General features: G+C 34.2%; 3 protein-coding genes across 3 annotated transcripts; all 3 read left to right on the forward strand.

Annotated features, from left to right (window-relative positions):
- Nucleotides 1-825: 825 nt before the first annotated feature.
- LOC136069422 (7-dehydrocholesterol reductase-like) lies at nucleotides 826-6,772 on the forward strand. The gene is made up of 7 exons (XM_065777929.1): nucleotides 826-1,021; nucleotides 1,524-1,746; nucleotides 2,164-2,219; nucleotides 2,942-3,044; nucleotides 3,140-3,205; nucleotides 4,012-4,125; nucleotides 6,560-6,772. The coding sequence occupies exons 1-7, from the start codon at nucleotides 930-932 to the stop codon at nucleotides 6,755-6,757; spliced, it is 852 nt and encodes a 283-aa protein (XP_065634001.1). The 5' UTR covers nucleotides 826-929; the 3' UTR covers nucleotides 6,758-6,772.
- A 350-nt stretch (nucleotides 6,773-7,122) lies between these two features.
- Nucleotides 7,123-8,580, forward strand: LOC136069423 (7-dehydrocholesterol reductase-like). Its single transcript, XM_065777930.1, has 3 exons — nucleotides 7,123-7,342; nucleotides 7,844-8,066; nucleotides 8,495-8,580. The coding sequence occupies exons 1-3, from the start codon at nucleotides 7,251-7,253 to the stop codon at nucleotides 8,552-8,554; spliced, it is 375 nt and encodes a 124-aa protein (XP_065634002.1). The 5' UTR covers nucleotides 7,123-7,250; the 3' UTR covers nucleotides 8,555-8,580.
- A 758-nt stretch (nucleotides 8,581-9,338) lies between these two features.
- Nucleotides 9,339-21,710, forward strand: LOC112034052 (7-dehydrocholesterol reductase). Its single transcript, XM_065777931.1, has 13 exons — nucleotides 9,339-9,514; nucleotides 10,017-10,239; nucleotides 10,662-10,717; nucleotides 11,440-11,542; nucleotides 11,638-11,703; nucleotides 12,510-12,623; nucleotides 15,048-15,174; nucleotides 19,370-19,470; nucleotides 20,210-20,335; nucleotides 20,471-20,535; nucleotides 20,974-21,055; nucleotides 21,132-21,214; nucleotides 21,597-21,710. Exons 1-13 carry the CDS (start codon nucleotides 9,423-9,425, stop codon nucleotides 21,661-21,663), a joined length of 1,305 nt encoding a protein of 434 aa, XP_065634003.1. The 5' UTR covers nucleotides 9,339-9,422; the 3' UTR covers nucleotides 21,664-21,710.
- The last annotated feature ends 49 nt before the right edge of the window (nucleotides 21,711-21,759 follow it).

Genomic DNA, 21,759 nt, shown 5'->3' on the forward strand with positions numbered 1-21,759 from the left:
ATCAAAGTAGCTTAAATTAAAACATCTTCTTCTCAAAATATATATTATATATATATAACACAACATATCTATATCGATGTGATAAAAAGCAAACATTGGTCTAAAATTTTGCAATAAAATGCCATTATTAGTCTTATTTGCTACAAGTGAACATACATCTCTTTGACTGACTCCAAATAGAACAAAATTGGCATTTGAGAGGACAAGAGTCAAAGGAATACCCTGTTGTTGCTTGAGAATGACACCAAAATTATGAGAACTTACTGTTTAATATATTTTTATTTTTAGTTATGTTTTTTTTTTCCTAAAAATATCTATTTTTTTATTTTATTTTATTGATTTTTTAAAGAAAGAAATTTTTGAATAATCAAAATTACTTCATTTTTGGTATTTTACAGTAAATCACCTAAATTTTATGGTGATGAATTTTGAAATTGTGAAACCTTAAGAATTTATATATTATTTTTAAGTATTTTGTTATTTTTGACATTCAATTTATCCTTTTTTATTTATTTATTTCTACTTGTAATATGACCTAACTTGATTGAATCTACCGAACTCAACCCGACTCAACCCATTTGCTAGGCCTAAAAATAAAAACCTAAGAGAGTCAGTCAAATTAATATGAGAGTATTTTTGGACTCTTCTCTCTAAATAAGTAAATAAATTAGAGCCTTATCCTGAAATAGGGAGCCCAACCAAATGCTAATTGCTAATTATGGTCTGAGATTTGGATACTAACCTCAACATGAGGGGCAAATTTGGAAATCAGAATGATCTGTTTTGCATAACCTGGCCAGTGACCAGCTGGCTTGACTAAAACACGAGTCTACAATTTCTGTTTCTGTGTCTCTCACTCACACTCATCAGCCAAAGGAGTTTGAGATTCAGAGAGAAGTTTTAGAGAGAGAGAGAGAGAGAGAGAGAGAATGGCAGAGTCCAAGACCGTACACTCACCGTTGGTGACATATTTTTCCATGCTATCTCTACTCACACTTTGTCCACCCTTTGTTATCTTACTGTAAGCCCTTTCCAATTCTTTTGTTTGTTTGTTTGGTTTGTTTCTCTGGAAATGATTTTCCAGAGAAAAATGAGAAATGGGTTTTGATGTGTAATGGGGTGTGATTTGAATTTCAAGTGAAGGGACGTTAGAGTTACCCCTGAATCTCATTGATCTTTTGATTTTCTGTTTGTTTCCAGGAAAACTTTTTTTCTGGCAAAAACTTATATTTGACTTAGATGTGTAAAGGGTGTTCTTTTTTGGCATTTGTTTCTATGGGAATGAATTTTCTGAGTTAAAAAAGAAATGGGTTTTGATGTGTAGTGGGGTGTGATTGTATCCAAGTTTTGTGAAATCCTAATGGATTCATCTGAATATTATCAAATGCATAAATTAAGATTAAAACAAAATGTTAAATTTTGTAAAGGGATAAGCTTTGGTTGAGATGTATTTTAGTAGCTGATTGCTAAGTTCTGCTCCATTCATATTGGGTATTGATATCAGAATTTGGCATTTCTTTCAGATGGTATACAATGGTACATGCTGACGGGTCTGTGTCCCAAACTTTTGATTACTTGAAGCAGCATAGGCTTCAGGGACTCATAGATATATGGCCAAGACCCACTGCCACTGCTTGGAAAATTATTGCTTGTTATTCAGCCTTTGAGGCTGCACTTCAACTTCTTCTACCTGGGAAAAGGGTTGAGGGCCCAGTATCTCCAATGGGAAATCAACCTGTTTATAAGGTACTTGATACTATTTGTTGAATTTTTCTGAGTGATTTGTCAGTTTTGTCGCATTTATGCTTGTATACTTGATAGATTATCAATTTAATTATTTTTTGCTTTGAATTTTCTTGAGCTCTGCAAAGGGAGGAAAATTCGCTACTTATATATTTATATTTTTTGATAAGTAATGTCAATTTTATTCAAATCATAAAAAGAGTTGCCAAAGTATACAAATGGAGACCAAAACAATCAAATACACAAATCACAAGCTTCCATCAACTTCCTTCCTACGATGGGCATCAAATCCAATAGCCTTTTTGTAAAGAAAAAAACTAATTTTTGTTTTTTTACTTGTATATATTACTTAGTTGTTATATGTATATGTTAAAACTAATGTTTTACTTTATGTTATTCTTATGCTAATGCATGTTGCAGGCAAATGGTATGGCAGCATATGTAGTGACTTTGGTTACCTACCTTGGACTTTGGTGGTAAGGACTCTCCCCATCAAATCCAGTGTTTAAGCGTGTCCATCTGGTTTTTGAGTGTGATATGTTGTGTCCTTTGAAGAGTTGGTGTATCTTCTCTCAGCTGCTGCTTTTAGCAGTCTTTGTTTTGTAGTTTCTTTGTGAGGGAAGTGCAGAGTTATTGATCTCTGTGATTATTGTGGATTGCATAGAAAATTTGTTTATTTGTCATGTCTTTAGTTATTGATGCACTAAAATGTTAGAATACCAAGCAAGAAAAAGCAGTATTATTGTCATTCTGGGTTTTTGTGCTGTGTTTTTCCCTTAATGAAAAGTTACGAAATAGTATTTTGGCATCAAGAAATCATGATATGACTTTTTCTTACTCTGCTATGGTTAGTACCTGATTATTGATCTTTGAATACTTCGCATCACTAGCCTTACTGTCAAATTAGAAATTTCCATTTGCTTCTTTGAGTTCTTTCTCACTTTTAGCAACTTTATATTTCACCTAATACCCTTATCTAGAAGACTATATTAAAGGTTTTGTGGTGTCTTACTTCACTGATTCTCTAATCAGTTGATTTTCAAATTGTTTGTTCCTATTTGTATGAACACATTTCTATTTTTGGATGCCTTGTAGTCGTCTTTTTCAAGCTACATATATCACTGGCTTTGGTTTTTTATATGTCAATACCACTTAAATTTCAAGGTTATTTGATCTTTTTCCTTTCTATGTTCTTCAGGTTTGGGATATTCAACCCCACAGTTGTTTATGATCATCTGGGAGAAATATTTTCGGCGCTTATTTTTGGAAGCTTTGTCTTTTGTATTTTCTTGTACATTAAAGTGAGGATTGAACTTTGATGTAAAAATTCTTTTGCAAGTTGCAACACACACAACTTCAGTTTATATTTCTATAACTAACGGTTTTTGTATATTAGGGTCATGTTGCACCATCTTCCACTGATTCTGGTTCATCTGGAAATGTAATAATCGATTTCTACTGGGTAAGTGTCTTCAGATATATATGATTTTCAGATTTTATGTATCTAATTTTTATAATTTACAATTGATTAATAATGTGGTATACTTTTCTAATCATTATTGCATATGATGTTACAATAGTTTACTTTCCTCATTTTCCTTAGTAAAGTTGTCCAACATCTTATATATTCTGACTCAATGTGACTGTTTTATTATATTTTTAAAAGTATTTCTGCATCTTTAAGATCCTTTTTAGTTCTAAGAATGTGAGAATAAAGAACTTTGTGTATATTCTGCAGCTGTCTGACTTTTTTTATATTGTTGTTTGATTAAGTGTCACTCCTAAATTTTGATGTTGCTTTCTGTACCCTTTCGTGTTACATATCAAGACCATGCTATCAAGAATCCACATGTGCTACCATTTGAAAATGAAAAATAATTAAAGACTCCATCTTAATATGGGCCTTTCAGTTTATCTATCAGTACCAGGCTATTAATTATCCACATTTGCAACAAAAGTGTACTTAAAGAGATGAATTCAGGCTGCCAAATACCTAGAAATTCTTTGGCGCCCCTTCTCTTGTACATTTTGTGTGTGCTTCTCTTCATTTATCTGATGATTATGCAAGATAAAAAATTGTCCTCCTTTACATATGATCACGTTGTATTATGGTGTGAAGTATTCTTTTGATAATTACCCCTTTTACATCTGTCCATGCTATAATAATTGCTCCAGTACAAGATTTATTTGAGAAAACATCGGATCTTCTAGTCAAGGGTATGCTCTTATGTAAAAGTTCCTTTTAGTTATCCCCGTTCATTCTTGCAGGGTATGGAGCTGTATCCTCGAATTGGGAAACATTTTGATATAAAAGTTTTCACAAACTGCAGATTTGGGATGATGTCATGGGCAGTTCTTGCTGTGACATATTGCATAAAGCAGGTAGGTGCTCCAAGGATATCTCTATATACAAATATCAAAGTTACATATATTGTGTCAGTTAGTGTGTTACTTTCAAGGTGTGTGAGTTTAAAGCGTGACATTCTGTTGGTTACATTAATTAATTGTGCAATCTAAGTGTGACAAATGGGCAGGTTAAGGAAGATCATAAATTGATTCAGTCATTTATTTCCCAGTTTCCGATTTTAACCCATATGGGATATGTCAAATTCCTACTGTCCACCTGTTCTAATAATTTGCATGGGCTCCAACTTGCCGGTTAACCTCATCGATTTTCTCTTTTGATAATTTTTAGGCTGAATATTTCTAAAAAATTAAACCATCATTCTGCTTGATTCCTCTCTCTATGTGCAATGTAATGTAAAAAAGGGTTTCTATTAAAATACAAATCTGCAGTCTCTCTATAGTCTTTTCTATTGGCTACTAAACACAAAAAGATCCAAGCAATCAAAATAAAATGATGGGAGGAAAATTGTCATTGAAACAATGGACTCTATTCCATGATCATCCTGCAACCACTGTGGTCACTTTCTATCTGAGGACTGCGTTTTCTATTTTTTCATTCCATTGCCAAATCATTGACACCATGAGTGGCATTGCCACTGCAAAAATCAAAAGCACCATATCAGCTTCAAAGATTTAGAAGTAAAGGAACAAAAAAAAGCAAAAGGCATTAAAAAATGTGATAAAATTTGAGGTGTGGGCTGGTCATGGCCAAAAACTAATTTTGAAGTGAAGCAGTTGGAGGCATTGGAGAAGCTGAAGCACATGGTGAAGGAATTTCTGGTTGAGGTCCTTGAGGATATAGAAAAGACTTTTAAGTTTGAACAGTTAATGAGAGAAACAAAATGTTGAAAAGTAGGAGGTTAAGGTGGTGGTGGTGAAGCAAATATGTTTTGTGGGTAGCAGATACCTGCAATTTTGTTTGGTCTACATGGGTACATAATGATCATCCAGGTTTTCATTAGCTAAACCTGATAGGTAAATTCTTAATCCCAAGGGGTAACACAATCAGCTGGTAATTGATCCTCTTGAAGCAGAGGTCACTAGTTCGAGTCTTCTACTCCCCATTCTCTTGGGGCCTGAACTAAAAAAAAATAGGGAATGGGTAGATCTCGCCATTCTTAGTGAAATAAATGAGTTGACCCTTGTCTAATTTCTTAGGGTGCGTATGAGCAGGGAAATAGGAATGGGTAGATCTTGCCATTCTTGGTGAAATCCTAATTTAATTTATTGCATTCTAAAATAATCTAGTGATGTGGTGAGGTTTTAGATCTAGTGTAGAAGAGTGCTTAAGGAGAGATTACAGCAATAAAATTGATTAAAGCAAAGAATACGATATTAGGATTTCATGTTGGAAAACTAAATATTTTTATATGAAATTTCATAGATTAAAAAAGAACTTGAAATGGTCATTTATAATGAAGTACTAATTTACTTATAAAAAAATAGATTAGATAAGAAAAGGCATCCTACAACGAGTCAAAGAGGCTATTTATAATAGCATTTAGTAATTCTAGAAACCTATAGCTTCATTTTACTTATAACAATTAAATCCTGACTATCCAATTGCATTAAAAGTCATATGCTAGTAACTTGACCTTTTAAAATACTCAAATACTCCAGACATAATGATAAATAAAATATAACATAGAGAAAAGAAAAGATAGTCTTATAATAACTAGGGGCTAGCTAAAATAAACTATTGGGCCTTCTTTGCTTTTGGCTTAGATGCTGTTGCATAATCTAGGAATTGCTATTGGTGAGGGAATCTCTCTTTGGAATGCCTCATTGAACTTTGATGAATGTCCTTGTTTGGTTGGATATAGCATAGGATTAGGGGGCATTATTTAATTAGGGATTTTATCAGATCATGGTCTGATAATAATCCATGATCTGAGCAATGCAATTATCCAATCATAGTATAATAAAGCGACTTAAGCATATTTGAATTCAGCTTGACACAATTTAATGTGGTTACTTCTGTCTTCATAGCAATTACATTAGGCATTCAGCCCCAAAAAAACTGCAATTATCTTAGGTGAAGTATTACAACATACAAAATCTTACTACTGTCATATTGACCAATCCTCCCTTTCTCTCGTTATACCATGCTAAAATCCCAACTTTTTTCTGGCATCACCCCAAAGCAACCCAAATCAAGGTTACACCAATGACCACAATTCCCAAGCCACAAGTGAAATGCAATAGGAAGTGACCAACTGTTTCACTACTGTTCTTATAGTTTTATGTAATTGATCTTCCTATTTTACCAGGTGTCTTGACATTGTGGTGATTTGCAGCTACCATAAAGTGGATGTCATTGGTCCATCCCATTCTTTTTTGAGACACACAAACATGCACTCATAGGAAATGATCTTTTGCTTGTTTCTCTAATATCAATCTCCTTTTCCAGTATGAAGTTAATGGGAGAGTGGCCGATTCCATGCTTGTGAATACTGTATTGATGCTAGTCTATGTTACAAAGTTTTTTTGGTGGGAAGCTGGATACTGGAGTACCATGGATATTGCACATGATCGAGGTATGAAAGTGCTCTGTTGTTTGAGTGTTTCACAAGCTACTTTTTTGTCCTTGTGTTTTGTTAATACATAGTTATAAAGCCTGCTTTTTTTTTGGTTGATAACCTATGAAGCAATGCTAATAACAAAGAATCACCAGTGCATCTAATATGAAATGTTACCTTGTACCTAACTTGATTGAATCTACCGAACTCAACCCGACTCAACCCATTTGCTAGGCCTAAAAATAAAAACCTAAGAGAGTCAGTCAAATTAATATGAGAGTATTTTTGGACTCTTCTCTCTAAATAAGTAAATAAATTAGAGCCTTATCCTGAAATAGGGAGCCCAACCAAATGCTAATTGCTAATTATGGTCTGAGATTTGGATACTAACCTCAACATGAGGGGCAAATTTGGAAATCAGAATGATCTGTTTTGCATAACCTGGCCAGTGACCAGCTGGCTTGACTAAAACACGGGTCTACAATTTCTGTTTCTGTGTCTCTCACTCACTCTCATCAGCCAAAAGAGTTTGAGATTCAGAGAGAAGTTTTAGAGAGAGAGAGAGAGAGAGAGAGAGAGAGAATGGCAGAGTCCAAGACCGTACACTCACCGTTGGTGACATATTTTTCCATGCTATCTCTACTCACACTTTGTCCACCCTTTGTTATCTTACTGTAAGCCCTTTCCAATTTTTTTGTTTGTTTGTTTGGTTTGTTTCTCTGGATATGATTTTCCAGAGAAAAATGAGAAATGGGTTTTGATGTGTAATGGGGTGTGATTTGAATTTCAAGTGAGGGGACATTAGAGTTACACCTGAATCTGATTGATCATTTGATTGTCTGTTTGTTTCCATGAAAACTTTTTTTCTAGCAAAAATTTTACTTGACTTAGATGTGTAAAGGGTGTTCTTTTTTGGCATTTGTTTCTATGGGAATGAATTTTCTGAGTTAAAAAAGAAATGGGTTTTGATGTGTAGTGGGGTGTGATTGTATCCAAGTTATGTGAAATCCTGATGGATTCATCTGAATATTATCAAATACATAAATTAAGATTAAAACAAAATGTTAAATTTTGTAAAGGGATAAGCTTTGGTTGAGATGTATTTTAGTAGCTGATTGCTAAGTTCTGCTCCATTCATATTGGGTATTGATATCAGAATTTGGCATTTCTTTCAGATGGTATACAATGGTACATGCTGACGGGTCTGTGTCCCAAACTTTTGATTACTTGAAGCAGCATGGGCTTCAGGGACTCATAGATATATGGCCAAGACCCACTGCCACTGCTTGGAAAATTATTGCTTGTTATTCAGCCTTTGAGGCTGCACTTCAACTTCTTCTACCTGGGAAAAGGGTTGAGGGCCCAGTATCTCCAATGGGAAATCAACCTGTTTATAAGGTACTTGACACTATTTGTTGAATTTTTCTGAGTGATTTGTCAGTTTTGTCGCATTTATGCTTGTATACTTGATAGATTATCAATTTAATTATTTTTTGCTTTGAATTTTCTTGAGCTCTGCAAAGGGAGGAAAATTCGCTACTTATATATTTATATTATTTGATAAGTAATGTCAATTTTATTCAAATCATAAAAAGAGTTGCCAAAGTATACAGGAAGTATACAAATGGAGACCAAAACAATCAAATACACAAATCACAAGCTTCCATCAACTTCCTTCCTACGATGGGCATCAAATCCAATAGCCTTTTTGTAAAGAAAAAAACTAATTTTTGTTTTTTTACTTGTATATATTACTTAGTTGTTATATGTATATGTTAAAACTAATGTTTTACTTTATGTTATTCTTATGCTAATGCATGTTGCAGGCAAATGGTATGGCAGCATATGTAGTGACTTTGGTTACCTACCTTGGACTTTGGTGGTAAGGACTCTCCCCATCAAATCCAGTGTTTAAGCGTGTCCATCTGGTTTTTGAGTGTGATATGTTGTGTCCTTTGAAGAGTTGGTGTATCTTCTCTCAGCTGCTGCTTTTAGCAGTCTTTGTTTTGTAGTTTCTTTGTGAGGGAAGTGCAGAGTTATTGATCTCTGTGATTATTGTGGATTGCATAGAAAATTTGTTTATATTACTGTTTAATATATTTTTATTTTTAGTTATGTTTTTTTTTTTCCTAAAAATATCTATTTTTTTATTTTATTTTATTGATTTTTTAAAGAAAGAAATTTTTGAATAATCAAAATTACTTCATTTTTGGTATTTTACAGTAAATCACCTAAATTTTATGGTGATGAATTTTGAAATTGTGAAACCTTAAGAATTTATATATTATTTTTAAGTATTTTGTTATTTTTGACATTCAATTTATCCTTTTTTATTTATTTATTTCTACTTGTAATATGACCTAACTTGATTGAATCTACCGAACTCAACCCGACTCAACCCATTTGCTAGGCCTAAAAATAAAAACCTAAGAGAGTCAGTCAAATTAATATGAGAGTATTTTTGGACTCTTCTCTCTAAATAAGTAAATAAATTAGAGCCTTATCCTGAAATAGGGAGCCCAACCAAATGCTAATTGCTAATTATGGTCTGAGATTTGGATACTAACCTCAACATGAGGGGCAAATTTGGAAATCAGAATGATCTGTTTTGCATAACCTGGCCAGTGACCAGCTGGCTTGACTAAAACACGAGTCTACAATTTCTGTTTCTGTGTCTCTCACTCACACTCATCAGCCAAAGGAGTTTGAGATTCAGAGAGAAGTTTTAGAGAGAGAGAGAGAGAGAGAGAGAGAATGGCAGAGTCCAAGACCGTACACTCACCGTTGGTGACATATTTTTCCATGCTATCTCTACTCACACTTTGTCCACCCTTTGTTATCTTACTGTAAGCCCTTTCCAATTCTTTTGTTTGTTTGTTTGGTTTGTTTCTCTGGAAATGATTTTCCAGAGAAAAATGAGAAATGGGTTTTGATGTGTAATGGGGTGTGATTTGAATTTCAAGTGAAGGGACGTTAGAGTTACCCCTGAATCTCATTGATCTTTTGATTTTCTGTTTGTTTCCAGGAAAACTTTTTTTCTGGCAAAAACTTATATTTGACTTAGATGTGTAAAGGGTGTTCTTTTTTGGCATTTGTTTCTATGGGAATGAATTTTCTGAGTTAAAAAAGAAATGGGTTTTGATGTGTAGTGGGGTGTGATTGTATCCAAGTTTTGTGAAATCCTAATGGATTCATCTGAATATTATCAAATGCATAAATTAAGATTAAAACAAAATGTTAAATTTTGTAAAGGGATAAGCTTTGGTTGAGATGTATTTTAGTAGCTGATTGCTAAGTTCTGCTCCATTCATATTGGGTATTGATATCAGAATTTGGCATTTCTTTCAGATGGTATACAATGGTACATGCTGACGGGTCTGTGTCCCAAACTTTTGATTACTTGAAGCAGCATGGGCTTCAGGGACTCATAGATATATGGCCAAGACCCACTGCCACTGCTTGGAAAATTATTGCTTGTTATTCAGCCTTTGAGGCTGCACTTCAACTTCTTCTACCTGGGAAAAGGGTTGAGGGCCCAGTATCTCCAATGGGAAATCAACCTGTTTATAAGGTACTTGATACTATTTGTTGAATTTTTCTGAGTGATTTGTCAGTTTTGTCGCATTTATGCTTGTATACTTGATAGATTATCAATTTAATTATTTTTTGCTTTGAATTTTCTTGAGCTCTGCAAAGGGAGGAAAATTCGCTACTTATATATTTATATTATTTGATAAGTAATGTCAATTTTATTCAAATCATAAAAAGAGTTGCCAAAGTATACAGGAAGTATACAAATGGAGACCAAAACAATCAAATACACAAATCACAAGCTTCCATCAACTTCCTTCCTACGATGGGCATCAAATCCAATAGCCTTTTTGTAAAGAAAAAAACTAATTTTTGTTTTTTTACTTGTATATATTACTTAGTTGTTATATGTTAAAACTAATGTTTTACTTTATGTTATTCTTATGCTAATGCATGTTGCAGGCAAATGGTATGGCAGCATATGTAGTGACTTTGGTTACCTACCTTGGACTTTGGTGGTAAGGACTCTCCCCATCAAATCCAGTGTTTAAGCGTGTCCATCTGGTTTTTGAGTGTGATATGTTGTGTCCTTTGAAGAGTTGGTGTATCTTCTCTCAGCTGCTGCTTTTAGCAGTCTTTGTTTTGTAGTTTCTTTGTGAGGGAAGTGCAGAGTTATTGATCTCTGTGATTATTGTGGATTGCATAGAAAATTTGTTTATTTGTCATGTCTTTAGTTATTGATGCACTAAAATGTTAGAATACCAAGCAAGAAAAAGCAGTATTATTGTCATTCTGGGTTTTTGTGCTGTGTTTTTCTCTTAATGAAAAGTTACGAAATAGTATTTTGGCATCAAGAAATCATGATATGACTTTTTCTTACTCTGCTATGGTTAGTACCTGATTATTGATCTTTGAATACTTCGCATCACTAGCCTTACTGTCAAATTAGAAATTTCCATTTGCTTCTTTGAGTTCTTTCTCACTTTTAGCAACTTTATATTTCACCTAATACCCTTATCTAGAAGACTATATTAAAGGTTTTGTGGTGTCTTGCTTCACTGATTCTCTAATCAGTTGATTTTCAAATTGCTTGTTCCTATTTGTATGAACACATTTCTATTTTTGGATGCCTTGTAGTCGTCTTTTTCAAGCTACATATATCACTGGCTTTGGTTTTTTATATGTCAATACCACTTAAATTTCAAGGTTATTTGATCTTTTTCCTTTCTATGTTCTTCAGGTTTGGGATATTCAACCCCACAGTTGTTTATGATCATCTGGGAGAAATATTTTCGGCGCTTATTTTTGGAAGCTTTGTCTTTTGTATTTTCTTGTACATTAAAGTGAGGATTGAACTTTGATGTAAAAATTCTTTTGCAAGTTGCAACACACACAACTTCAGTTTATATTTCTATAACTAACGGTTTTTGTATATTAGGGTCATGTTGCACCATCTTCCACTGATTCTGGTTCATCTGGAAATGTAATAATCGATTTCTACTGGGTAAGTGTCTTCAGATATATATGATTTTCAGATTTTATGTATCTAATTTTTATAATTTACAATTGATTAATAATGTGGTATACTTTTCTAATCATTATTGCATATGATGTTACAATAGTTTACTTTCCTCATTTTCCTTAGTAAAGTTGTCCAACATCTTATATATTGTGACTCAATGTGACTGTTTTATTATATTTTTAAAAGTATTTCTGCATCTTTAAGATCCTTTTTAGTTCTAAGAATGTGAGAATAAAGAACTTTGTGTATATTCTGCAGCTGTCTGACTTTTTTTATATTGTTGTTTGATTAAGTGTCACTCCTAAATTTTGATGTTGCTTTCTGTACCCTTTCGTGTTACATATCAAGACCATGCTATCAAGAATCCACATGTGCTACCATTTGAAAATGAAAAATAATTAAAGACTCCATCTTAATATGGGCCTTTCAGTTTATCTATCAGTACCAGGCTATTAATTATCCACATTTGCAACAAAAGTGTACTTAAAGAGATGAATTCAGGCTGCCAAATACCTAGAAATTCTTTGGTGCCCCTTCTCTTGTACATTTTTTGTGTGCTTCTCTTCATTTATCTGATGATTATGCAAGATAAAAAATTGTCCTCCTTTACATATGATCACGTTGTATTATGGTGTGAAGTATTCTTTTGATAATTACCCCTTTTACATCTGTCCATGCTATAATAATTGCTCCAGTACAAGATTTATTTGAGAAAACATCGGATCTTCTAGTCAAGGGTATGCTCTTATGTAAAAGTTCCTTTTAGTTATCCCCGTTCATTCTTGCAGGGTATGGAGCTGTATCCTCGAATTGGGAAACATTTTGATATAAAAGTTTTCACAAACTGCAGATTTGGGATGATGTCATGGGCAGTTCTTGCTGTGACATATTGCATAAAGCAGGTAGGTGCTCCAAGGATATCTCTATATACAAATATCAAAGTTACATATATTGTGTCAGTTAGTGTGTTACTTTCAAGGTGTGTGAGTTTAAAGCGTGACATTCTGTTGGTTACATTAATTAATTGTGCAATCTAAGTGTGACAAATGGGCAGGTTAAGGAAGATCATAAATTGATTCAGTCATTTATTTCCCAGTTTCCGATTTTAACCCATATGGGATATGTCAAATTCCTACTGTCCACCTGTTCTAATAATTTGCATGGGCTCCAACTTGCCGGTTAACCTCATCGATTTTCTCTTTTGATAATTTTTAGGCTGAATATTTCTAAAAAATTAAACCATCATTCTGCTTGATTCCTCTCTCTATGTGCAATGTAATGTAAAAAAGGGTTTCTATTAAAATACAAATCTGCAGTCTCTCTATAGTCTTTTCTATTGGCTACTAAACACAAAAAGATCCAAGCAATCAAAATAAAATGATGGGAGGAAAATTGTCATTGAAACAATGGACTCTATTCCATGATCATCCTGCAACCACTGTGGTCACTTTCTATCTGAGGACTGCGTTTTCTATTTTTTCATTCCATTGCCAAATCATTGACACCATGAGTGGCATTGCCACTGCAAAAATCAAAAGCACCATATCAGCTTCAAAGATTTAGAAGTAAAGGAACAAAAAAAAGCAAAAGGCATTAAAAAATGTGATAAAATTTGAGGTGTGGGCTGGTCATGGCCAAAAACTAATTTTGAAGTGAAGCAGTTGGAGGCATTGGAGAAGCTGAAGCACATGGTGAAGGAATTTCTGGTTGAGGTCCTTGAGGATATAGAAAAGACTTTTAAGTTTGAACAGTTAATGAGAGAAACAAAATGTTGAAAAGTAGGAGGTTAAGGTGGTGGTGGTGAAGCAAATATGTTTTGTGGGTAGCAGATACCTGCAATTTTGTTTGGTCTACATGGGTACATAATGATCATCCAGGTTTTCATTAGCTAAACCTGATAGGTAAATTCTTAATCCCAAGGGGTAACACAATCAGCTGGTAATTGATCCTCTTGAAGCAGAGGTCACTAGTTCGAGTCTTCTACTCCCCATTCTCTTGGGGCCTGAACTAAAAAAAAATAGGGAATGGGTAGATCTCGCCATTCTTAGTGAAATAAATGAGTTGACCCTTGTCTAATTTCTTAGGGTGCGTATGAGCAGGGAAATAGGAATGGGTAGATCTTGCCATTCTTGGTGAAATCCTAATTTAATTTATTGCATTCTAAAATAATCTAGTGATGTGGTGAGGTTTTAGACCTAGTGTAGAAGAGGGCTTAAGGAGAGATTACAGCAATAAAATTGATTAAAGCAAAGAATACGATATTAGGATTTCATGTTGGAAAACTAAATATTTTTATATGAAATTTCATAGATTAAAAAAGAACTTGAAATGGTCATTTATAATGAAGTACTAATTTACTTATAAAAAAATAGATTAGATAAGAAAAGGCATCCTACAACAAGTCAAAGAGGCTATTTATAATAGCATTTAGTAATTCTAGAAATCTATAGCTTCATTTTACTTATAACAATTAAATCCTGACTATCCAATTGCATTAAAAGTCATATGCTACCTTTTAAAATACTCAAATACTCCAGACATAATGATAAATAAAATATAACATAGAGAAAAGAAAAGATAGTCTTATAATAACTAGGGGCTAGCTAAAATAAACTTTGGACCTTCTTTGCTTTTGGCTTAGATGCTGTTGCATAATCTAGGAATTGCTATTGGTGAGGGAATCTCTCTTTGGAATGCCTCATTGAACTTTGATGAATGTCCTTGTTTGGTTGGATATAGCATAGGATTAGGGGGCATTATTTAATTAGGGATTTTATCAGATCATGGTCTGATAATAATCCATGATCTGAGCAATGCAATTATCCAATCATAGTATAATAAAGCGACTTAAGCATATTTGAATTCAGCTTGACACAATTTAATGTGGTTACTTCTGTCTTCATAGCAATTACATTAGGCATTCAGCCCCAAAAAAACTGCAATTATCTTAGGTGAAGTATTACAACATACAAAATCTTACTACTGTCATATTGACCAATCCTCCCTTTCTCTCGTTATACCATGCTAAAATCCCAACTTTTTTCTGGCATCACCCCAAAGCAACCCAAATCAAGGTTACACCAATGACCACAATTCCCAAGCCACAAGTGAAATGCAATAGGAAGTGACCAACTGTTTCACTACTGTTCTTATAGTTTTATGTAATTGATCTTCCTATTTTACCAGGTGTCTTGACATTGTGGTGATTTGCAGCTACCATAAAGTGGATGTCATTGGTCCATCCCATTCTTTTTTGAGACACACAAACATGCACTCATAGGAAATGATCTTTTGCTTGTTTCTCTAATATCAATCTCCTTTTCCAGTATGAAGTTAATGGGAGAGTGGCCGATTCCATGCTTGTGAATACTGTATTGATGCTAGTCTATGTTACAAAGTTTTTTTGGTGGGAAGCTGGATACTGGAGTACCATGGATATTGCACATGATCGAGGTATGAAAGTGCTCTGTTGTTTGAGTGTTTCACAAGCTACTTTTTTGTCCTTGTGTTTTGTTAATACATAGTTATAAAGCCTGCTTTTTTTTTGGTTGATAACCTATGAAGCAATGCTAATAACAAAGAATCACCAGTGCATCTAATATGAAATGTTACCTTGTGTAAAATTTTTAATTATTCTTCCTTGGTTGATTGTAAAGTCATTCTATAACCATGAGCTGCTATTACCTAATTGTTATGTTTTGGTTTCTGACTTGGTCTGAAGAGGGGTTTGCGTGTGTGTGTGTGTAGACACATGTATATATTTGATAAGTGAAGAAGGGTATGATTTATGAGAGGAAGAAGGGAGAGAGAGAACATTCTAGGAAATCTTGCCTCAAGGTTTGAGCACGACTCTTCTTTCTTTGTGTAAGTAAGCTGTATCTATAAAGATTCCTAACTCTTCCTTAACCTACTAAGATAGAAAAACATTAAGACAGCACCCTAAAAAGACTGCATATAAATTTTTTGCAGCATTTGCATAAAGAATGTTTCTGCCAATGAATAAAAGAAATAACTCCTAATTATCAATTAAAATTAATTTTTTTTTGACTCTTGACTTAAACTACTTATGAAACATATTGCTTCAATTTGAAATTGCATGTGGGCTCCACAATATAAATCATGAAATTGTTGAAATTGGGGAATAGCACAAATATAGCAGAAAATTGATCATCCACATACTGGTTTAGACATGAGCGAGACATTCTAGCTCCAAACTGAGCTCACAAGATTATGGTCAGTAGCACGATCTTTTGATTAGGTTAAGCATGAATTTAAATAAAATACCAGGGGTAATATGAATATGTCAAATTCCAAAAGTACTTACAGGCAGCTCTGTACTTGTAGTTGATCTCATTTTGTTATTTTGGTAAATTGACTTCTTCCATCTATCTATATTGGCAAAATATAGATATTTTAACAGCTAGTATGATTTCAACTATTAGCTTCAATATTCAGTTAACGCTTGAGATCTTAAACCTTATGTGCATTACCCATGCTTCTGTTATTGCAGTTCAGAGGCACTGGTCTCTGTACATGCCTTCACAATATTTAAGCTTCCACCTATGAACATAAGTGGTTGCTTGAACATGTTGGTAGCCCATCTTATTGATACTACCATTTGTTATGTGTTGGTGCATGTCTAAACCAACTTAATTATTACTTCTAGCTATCTGTATTCTTAGCTTCTCTTTAATCTTACTCTCATTTTCTAGCTTTTTGCTCATTTTATTTTATTTGATAGATAAAAATAATTTTATTAACAAAAGACTACTTCATGAAGAAGGCTAAACAATTACAAGATAGTAGTATGTACAAATATAATGATCCTACAAAAGTCACAATAGAATCACAATGCGTAAAACCCCATGCACCAAACCAATCAAATTAAGAGCTAGAGAAAGTTGCTAGCAACTGACTCCCCGTACACTCTACATCAGCAGTTACGGTCCCTCCAGATAGTCTACATCAAACACAAAGGAACCATATTCCAAATAGCCGAGGTATGCTTACCCACCCAATTCCTCCTACCAAACATGACATCCATCACCTTCCCCAGTGGAACCCAATGGATTCCAAAGTACATAAAAACAAAACTCCATGGATTATGAGCAACCACACAATGAGTCAAAAGGTGGTCCATTGTCTCCCAACTACACTAGCACCTGAAACACCATCCTACTAAAGTATAACCTGTCTTTATGAGATTATCACATGGAAGAATCTTCCCCTATGCTGCTGTCCGCACAAAAAAAGAGACCCTCTGTGGGGCTTTCACACCCAAAATGCCTTTACAAGGAATGAATGAATATCAAAGGGCTTTCTCCTTTAGGTCATTATAGAATGAATGAATATCAAAATCCTTGCTCTTCTTAAGTTTCTACCTTATCCAATCACCATCCTCTAGGGATATGGGAATTTAAGAGTTGGAGGAATGAGGCCACCAAATTTAACTCCCAATCTTTAAAGTCCCGAACATAACTAACATCCCAACTATTCATCTCCCCCATGGTATGCATCACCAACAAAGACTCCACTAAAGCCTTTCCATTAGTGGAATTTTCATATGATACAGGGTAAACCACCTTAAGGGTTGTTCACCAGACCAACAATTGTGCCAAAAATGAATCCAGCAACATTCTTTTCATCAAACAGAATGTTCTGCAGGAATTTTTCCCATACCATCCTAATACTCTTCCACAAACCATACCCATGAGTACCTTGTGCTTTGTGGTCCAACCACCCCAATCCTCTCAAAACTTCTTAGTTAAACACGCCTCCATAATCGTGATTTCTCTCCCCCAAACTGCCATAGCCACTTTCCAACAAGGCCTGATTAAAAGTTGTAAGCTTCCTAACCCCTAACCCCCAACCCCCCATTTGCAATAAGAGTACAAACCTTACCCCAACCCACCAAATGATGCTTAAACTCATCACCTAAACCACCCCACTCATTCTTGAACTAGATAGATAAGCACCCAGTGGGTTCAAAACCATGACCTTACCCCCTCCTCCCTCCAATTTTTGGAAGGAGGAAGTGCCATTTGTGTCAGAGCTCATTGGTTGTTTGTGCTTACTTTTATACATACTAGAAGTGAGAAGATGCAACAAGTGTGTGAAACAATAAGTATATATTATAAATGCAGAGAGAATGCAGGGAGAGAAAAAGGGGGGTGGGGGGGGGGGATAGTATATCTTTACAAATTTAGTGGAGTCCAAACCACAGAGGGCTGATAAAGGGAGAGGAAGAGTGTTGTCTCTTGTAGCTCAATTTGTAGGGGTTCAAATCCTCCGTCCCCCAATCATCAAATTATTAAAATAAATATATTGGAGGTTGGTAGATGGGCAGTTTTTCTTGTTCTAATATGATGAGTTAGTTAAATGTGAGACAGAAACTTGTGAGTGGAATAGACTTCCATGGAGATGAGAATACCAAAAGGGATATAGACATGCCAATGAGCTCTGTCTCAAGCTCTCATTTGGTTACTGGATTTTTTTTTTTTTTTTTTTTTTTGAGAAACATATTTGGTTACTTATAAACATTATAAGTGATGGTGTGTGTGTGTGTGTGTGTGTGTGTGTATATATATTTTGAGTTCATCAAGGTAGGCCAACTTTCTTGAGTGAGAGACCAATTGAATAGTATAGGATTTATCTTTGCCTTTTTTATTGTTGACTTATCAAAAAAAGGGCTGATGATTTTCAATTTTTGGTTTTAGATTAGCCTTCATATGCCTTGAACACATCTTTCTTATTTTCTTCATTCAAATTTAGATAGCTTTTGCTTCCATTGTTCATAATCTAATGAGACCTTGTCAGATATCTCCTCTTAATCCACCTTTCTTTAATTTTGGGACACTTTTCTCTTGCTTTAAACTCAAAAATTTAGTTTCTCCCACATCTTCAATTTATTAAAGAACCTTGTATCTTAAGGTGCTTGTATTCATTTCAAGTTCTGAGTGTTCACCATCGTGAACATGATATTCTTTTTATGAAATAAATTTTTGATTACCTATAAAAAAAAATGCAAACTAGCATCACATTAAAAAAATCTTAAGCTAAAGTTTTGCTTTCATTTTTTTTCTCTTCCATTGAGTAGAAAGGACTTGATTTCAGTGGTTGTCTTTAGAATTCAGATGGATCGCTCAATACTAGTTTTTGTTGGATACAATATAAAGATGTTTGGTGGTTGAAATTGATTACAAAAGAAGAGAAGAATGTACTATATATAAGCTTAACTCTAATCAGCCTTAATTGACATTCTAATTTATGTGTATGAGTAAATTACCTATTGCCTGCCCCCCATTTTCTATATTATGTGCTATAAAATCATGCATGACATGCACTGCGTTATCAGCATGAATCATGTCTCAACCATGCACCAATTGAATTTTTTCTAAAACCATGGTTAATATTTTTTTTTCCCACAAATAATGTCAGATATGTACCAAACTTGCTGCGTACTTTCTTAGAGATAAGTTACAGTTTTTTTTTTCACACATCTTAGTATGCTTAGTCCTTAAACATGAAAATGTCAGAAACATCATGTTTTGACAGTAGTCTATCTCATTTATCATGGTTTCTTCACCCTGCTTCTAGTGTTATCCATGCTCAATCTCAATATTGTTCATTGTACATATGGCGCTCGCAGCTGGCTTTTATATTTGCTGGGGATGCTTGGTATGGGTTCCATCTATCTATACTTCTCCAGGCATGTACTTAGTCAACCATCCTGTTAACCTCGGAACTCAGGTTTGGCCAATATCTTGGAACTTTGAAGCATGCTTTTGTTGGTTATCTTCTTTTGGCATTTGGATTTAAGCTATGTTGTAGTTTTGACAAGATGTTCGCAATCTCCAACATGAAACACGTTCTATTTGCCAAAGTAAAAAGCACTCTTTTTTCTTGCACTCTACATTTTGAGTGTTTGTGATGTAGTTATGGTTATTAATTTGATTAACAATTCACCACTCAGGCCCTGGAAGCAAATTGGGGTGAAGGTTGGATGGTAAAAACTATGTTTTGAATAAACAAAGTTACATCAATTTATGAAGTATAAGCACTATGGTTGAGACGAAAAAAGAAAAAGAAAAAACCATTGGTTTATTTGGTTAAAATTGGATGAATGATTTCAGATGATTTTGAGATCATCAGAATAAATGTTTTTTCTGTGGTAAATTTTAGTTGTTAAAAGTCAGGTTTTATTAATTCTTTCCCCAAGAATAATTGGATTCTGGCCATAATCTACAGAAGGAACTTCGACTGAGCTCAAATAATGTTTAATCCCAGCTAAATTGGTTTGGTCTGGTGGATCATTCTTAAGCATAAAAAGTACCGAATGGTTGCAAGTTAAAAACCATGCCTGGGCTAAAGTTACCCAATTGGATGAGCTCAAGCATTTAATTGTCCATGTCTTGACAAATTTCTGAAATTTCTATTTCTTGTTCCTTTTTCTTTCCCTCTTTCTGATATTATCCATCTCTTGTTTCAGCTAGCACTTTATATTCTAGTGGCAGGCATTCTTTGCATATATATCAACTATGATTGTGACAGGCAAAGGCAAGAATTTCGCAGAACAAATGGAAAATGCTTAGTTTGGGGGAAAGGTCCTTCAAAGGTGCTCTTTCTTGGCACTCATTAATTGATTTTTGTTATTATGTGCATTTTCTAAGACATCTAATTGCTGGATTGGCAAATTTTCCATAATTATCTGCTGAGAAAGAGAAATGATTTAGTTCAATTGCTTACACAGATAGTTGCCTCGTATACTACCACATCAGGGGAAACAAAAAACAGCCTTCTTTTAACCTCAGGATGGTGAGTTTACCATTTTACCAATTTGAAATTTTATGCACAATGGACTAAGAAGCTCTTTTACCCTGTCCCACAAGCCCAAGGGGGTTGAAGTCACCCTTTTGTTGGTTTTTATTTTTTTGTTTTCTATATTTGGATGAGACACAGTCAGATAATGCCAAAATTGACAAATATCAAATGTTTCGTGGAAGTTAGTATCTTTAATTCTTTATTGGTGAATTAATTTGTGCATCCATTGTGGATGCTAATGAGGGCATGCATAAGCTTGATAGAGGGAACTCTATTAATTTAATTTAATTTTTTTTTAATAACAGATAGAGGGAACTCATCTCACTGCATTGCATAATCTTGTATTCATACTGTTCATCTAATGGAATTGAATACTGAAATTTGGCTTTTGACTAAAACTAATTTTGTGATGCTTTTCTGTGGCTCCTGCAGGTGGGGATTATCTCGTCATTTCCATTATGTACCAGAAATATTGTCTGCTTTCTTCTGGACTGTCCCAGCTCTCTTCAATCATGTAAGCTCTGCGTGTGTGTGTTTTTTTTCCCCCTTTCTTTTTGTGTGTAACTCATTCTTTTATTGTTTTTTTGCAGTTCCTACCTTTCTTCTATGTGATATTTCTTACTATCCTTCTTTTTGACCGAGCAAAAAGGGATGATGATCGATGTCGGTCCAAGTAAGCAAATACAAATTTCTGTGCTATCTTTACTATTCTCTGTCTTGAACATGCAATCATGCACTAAAAACCGTCTTGCTAAAACTTTCTAATACCATGAGAGAGGAATATATATATATATATATATATTTGGTGATTTGATTGGTGTGCCCCTTACTTCATGCTAATGCTCTACGGATGAGAAAGGAATAGTAATGTGATGAACTGTAGGGATAGTAAACCATTTATATTCTTGGATGTTGCCACCCCATGATTTGCAAATGCTTCAAACAAAGACAGTTTTGAAATATTATCAACTAATTGTTTTACTTAGATAAAGATAGTGTGCGTGTGTGTGTGTATTTGCATGCGCGTGCAAATTCTGACAAGTTCCTGCTTGCAGGTATGGAAAGTATTGGAAATTATATTGTGAGAAGGTTCCATACAGGATTATCCCCGGGATCTACTGATCGTACTAAACCATTCTTGGAATCTACGGAATAACATTGTCTCTATTGATCAATTTTAATAACAGATAGAGGGAACTCATCTCACTGCATTGCATA

The sequence above is a fragment of the Quercus suber genome, unplaced genomic scaffold (assembly GCF_002906115.3).
Source record: "Quercus suber isolate HL8 unplaced genomic scaffold, Cork oak 2.0 scaffold_169, whole genome shotgun sequence".
Lineage (NCBI taxonomy): Eukaryota > Viridiplantae > Streptophyta > Magnoliopsida > Fagales > Fagaceae > Quercus > Quercus suber.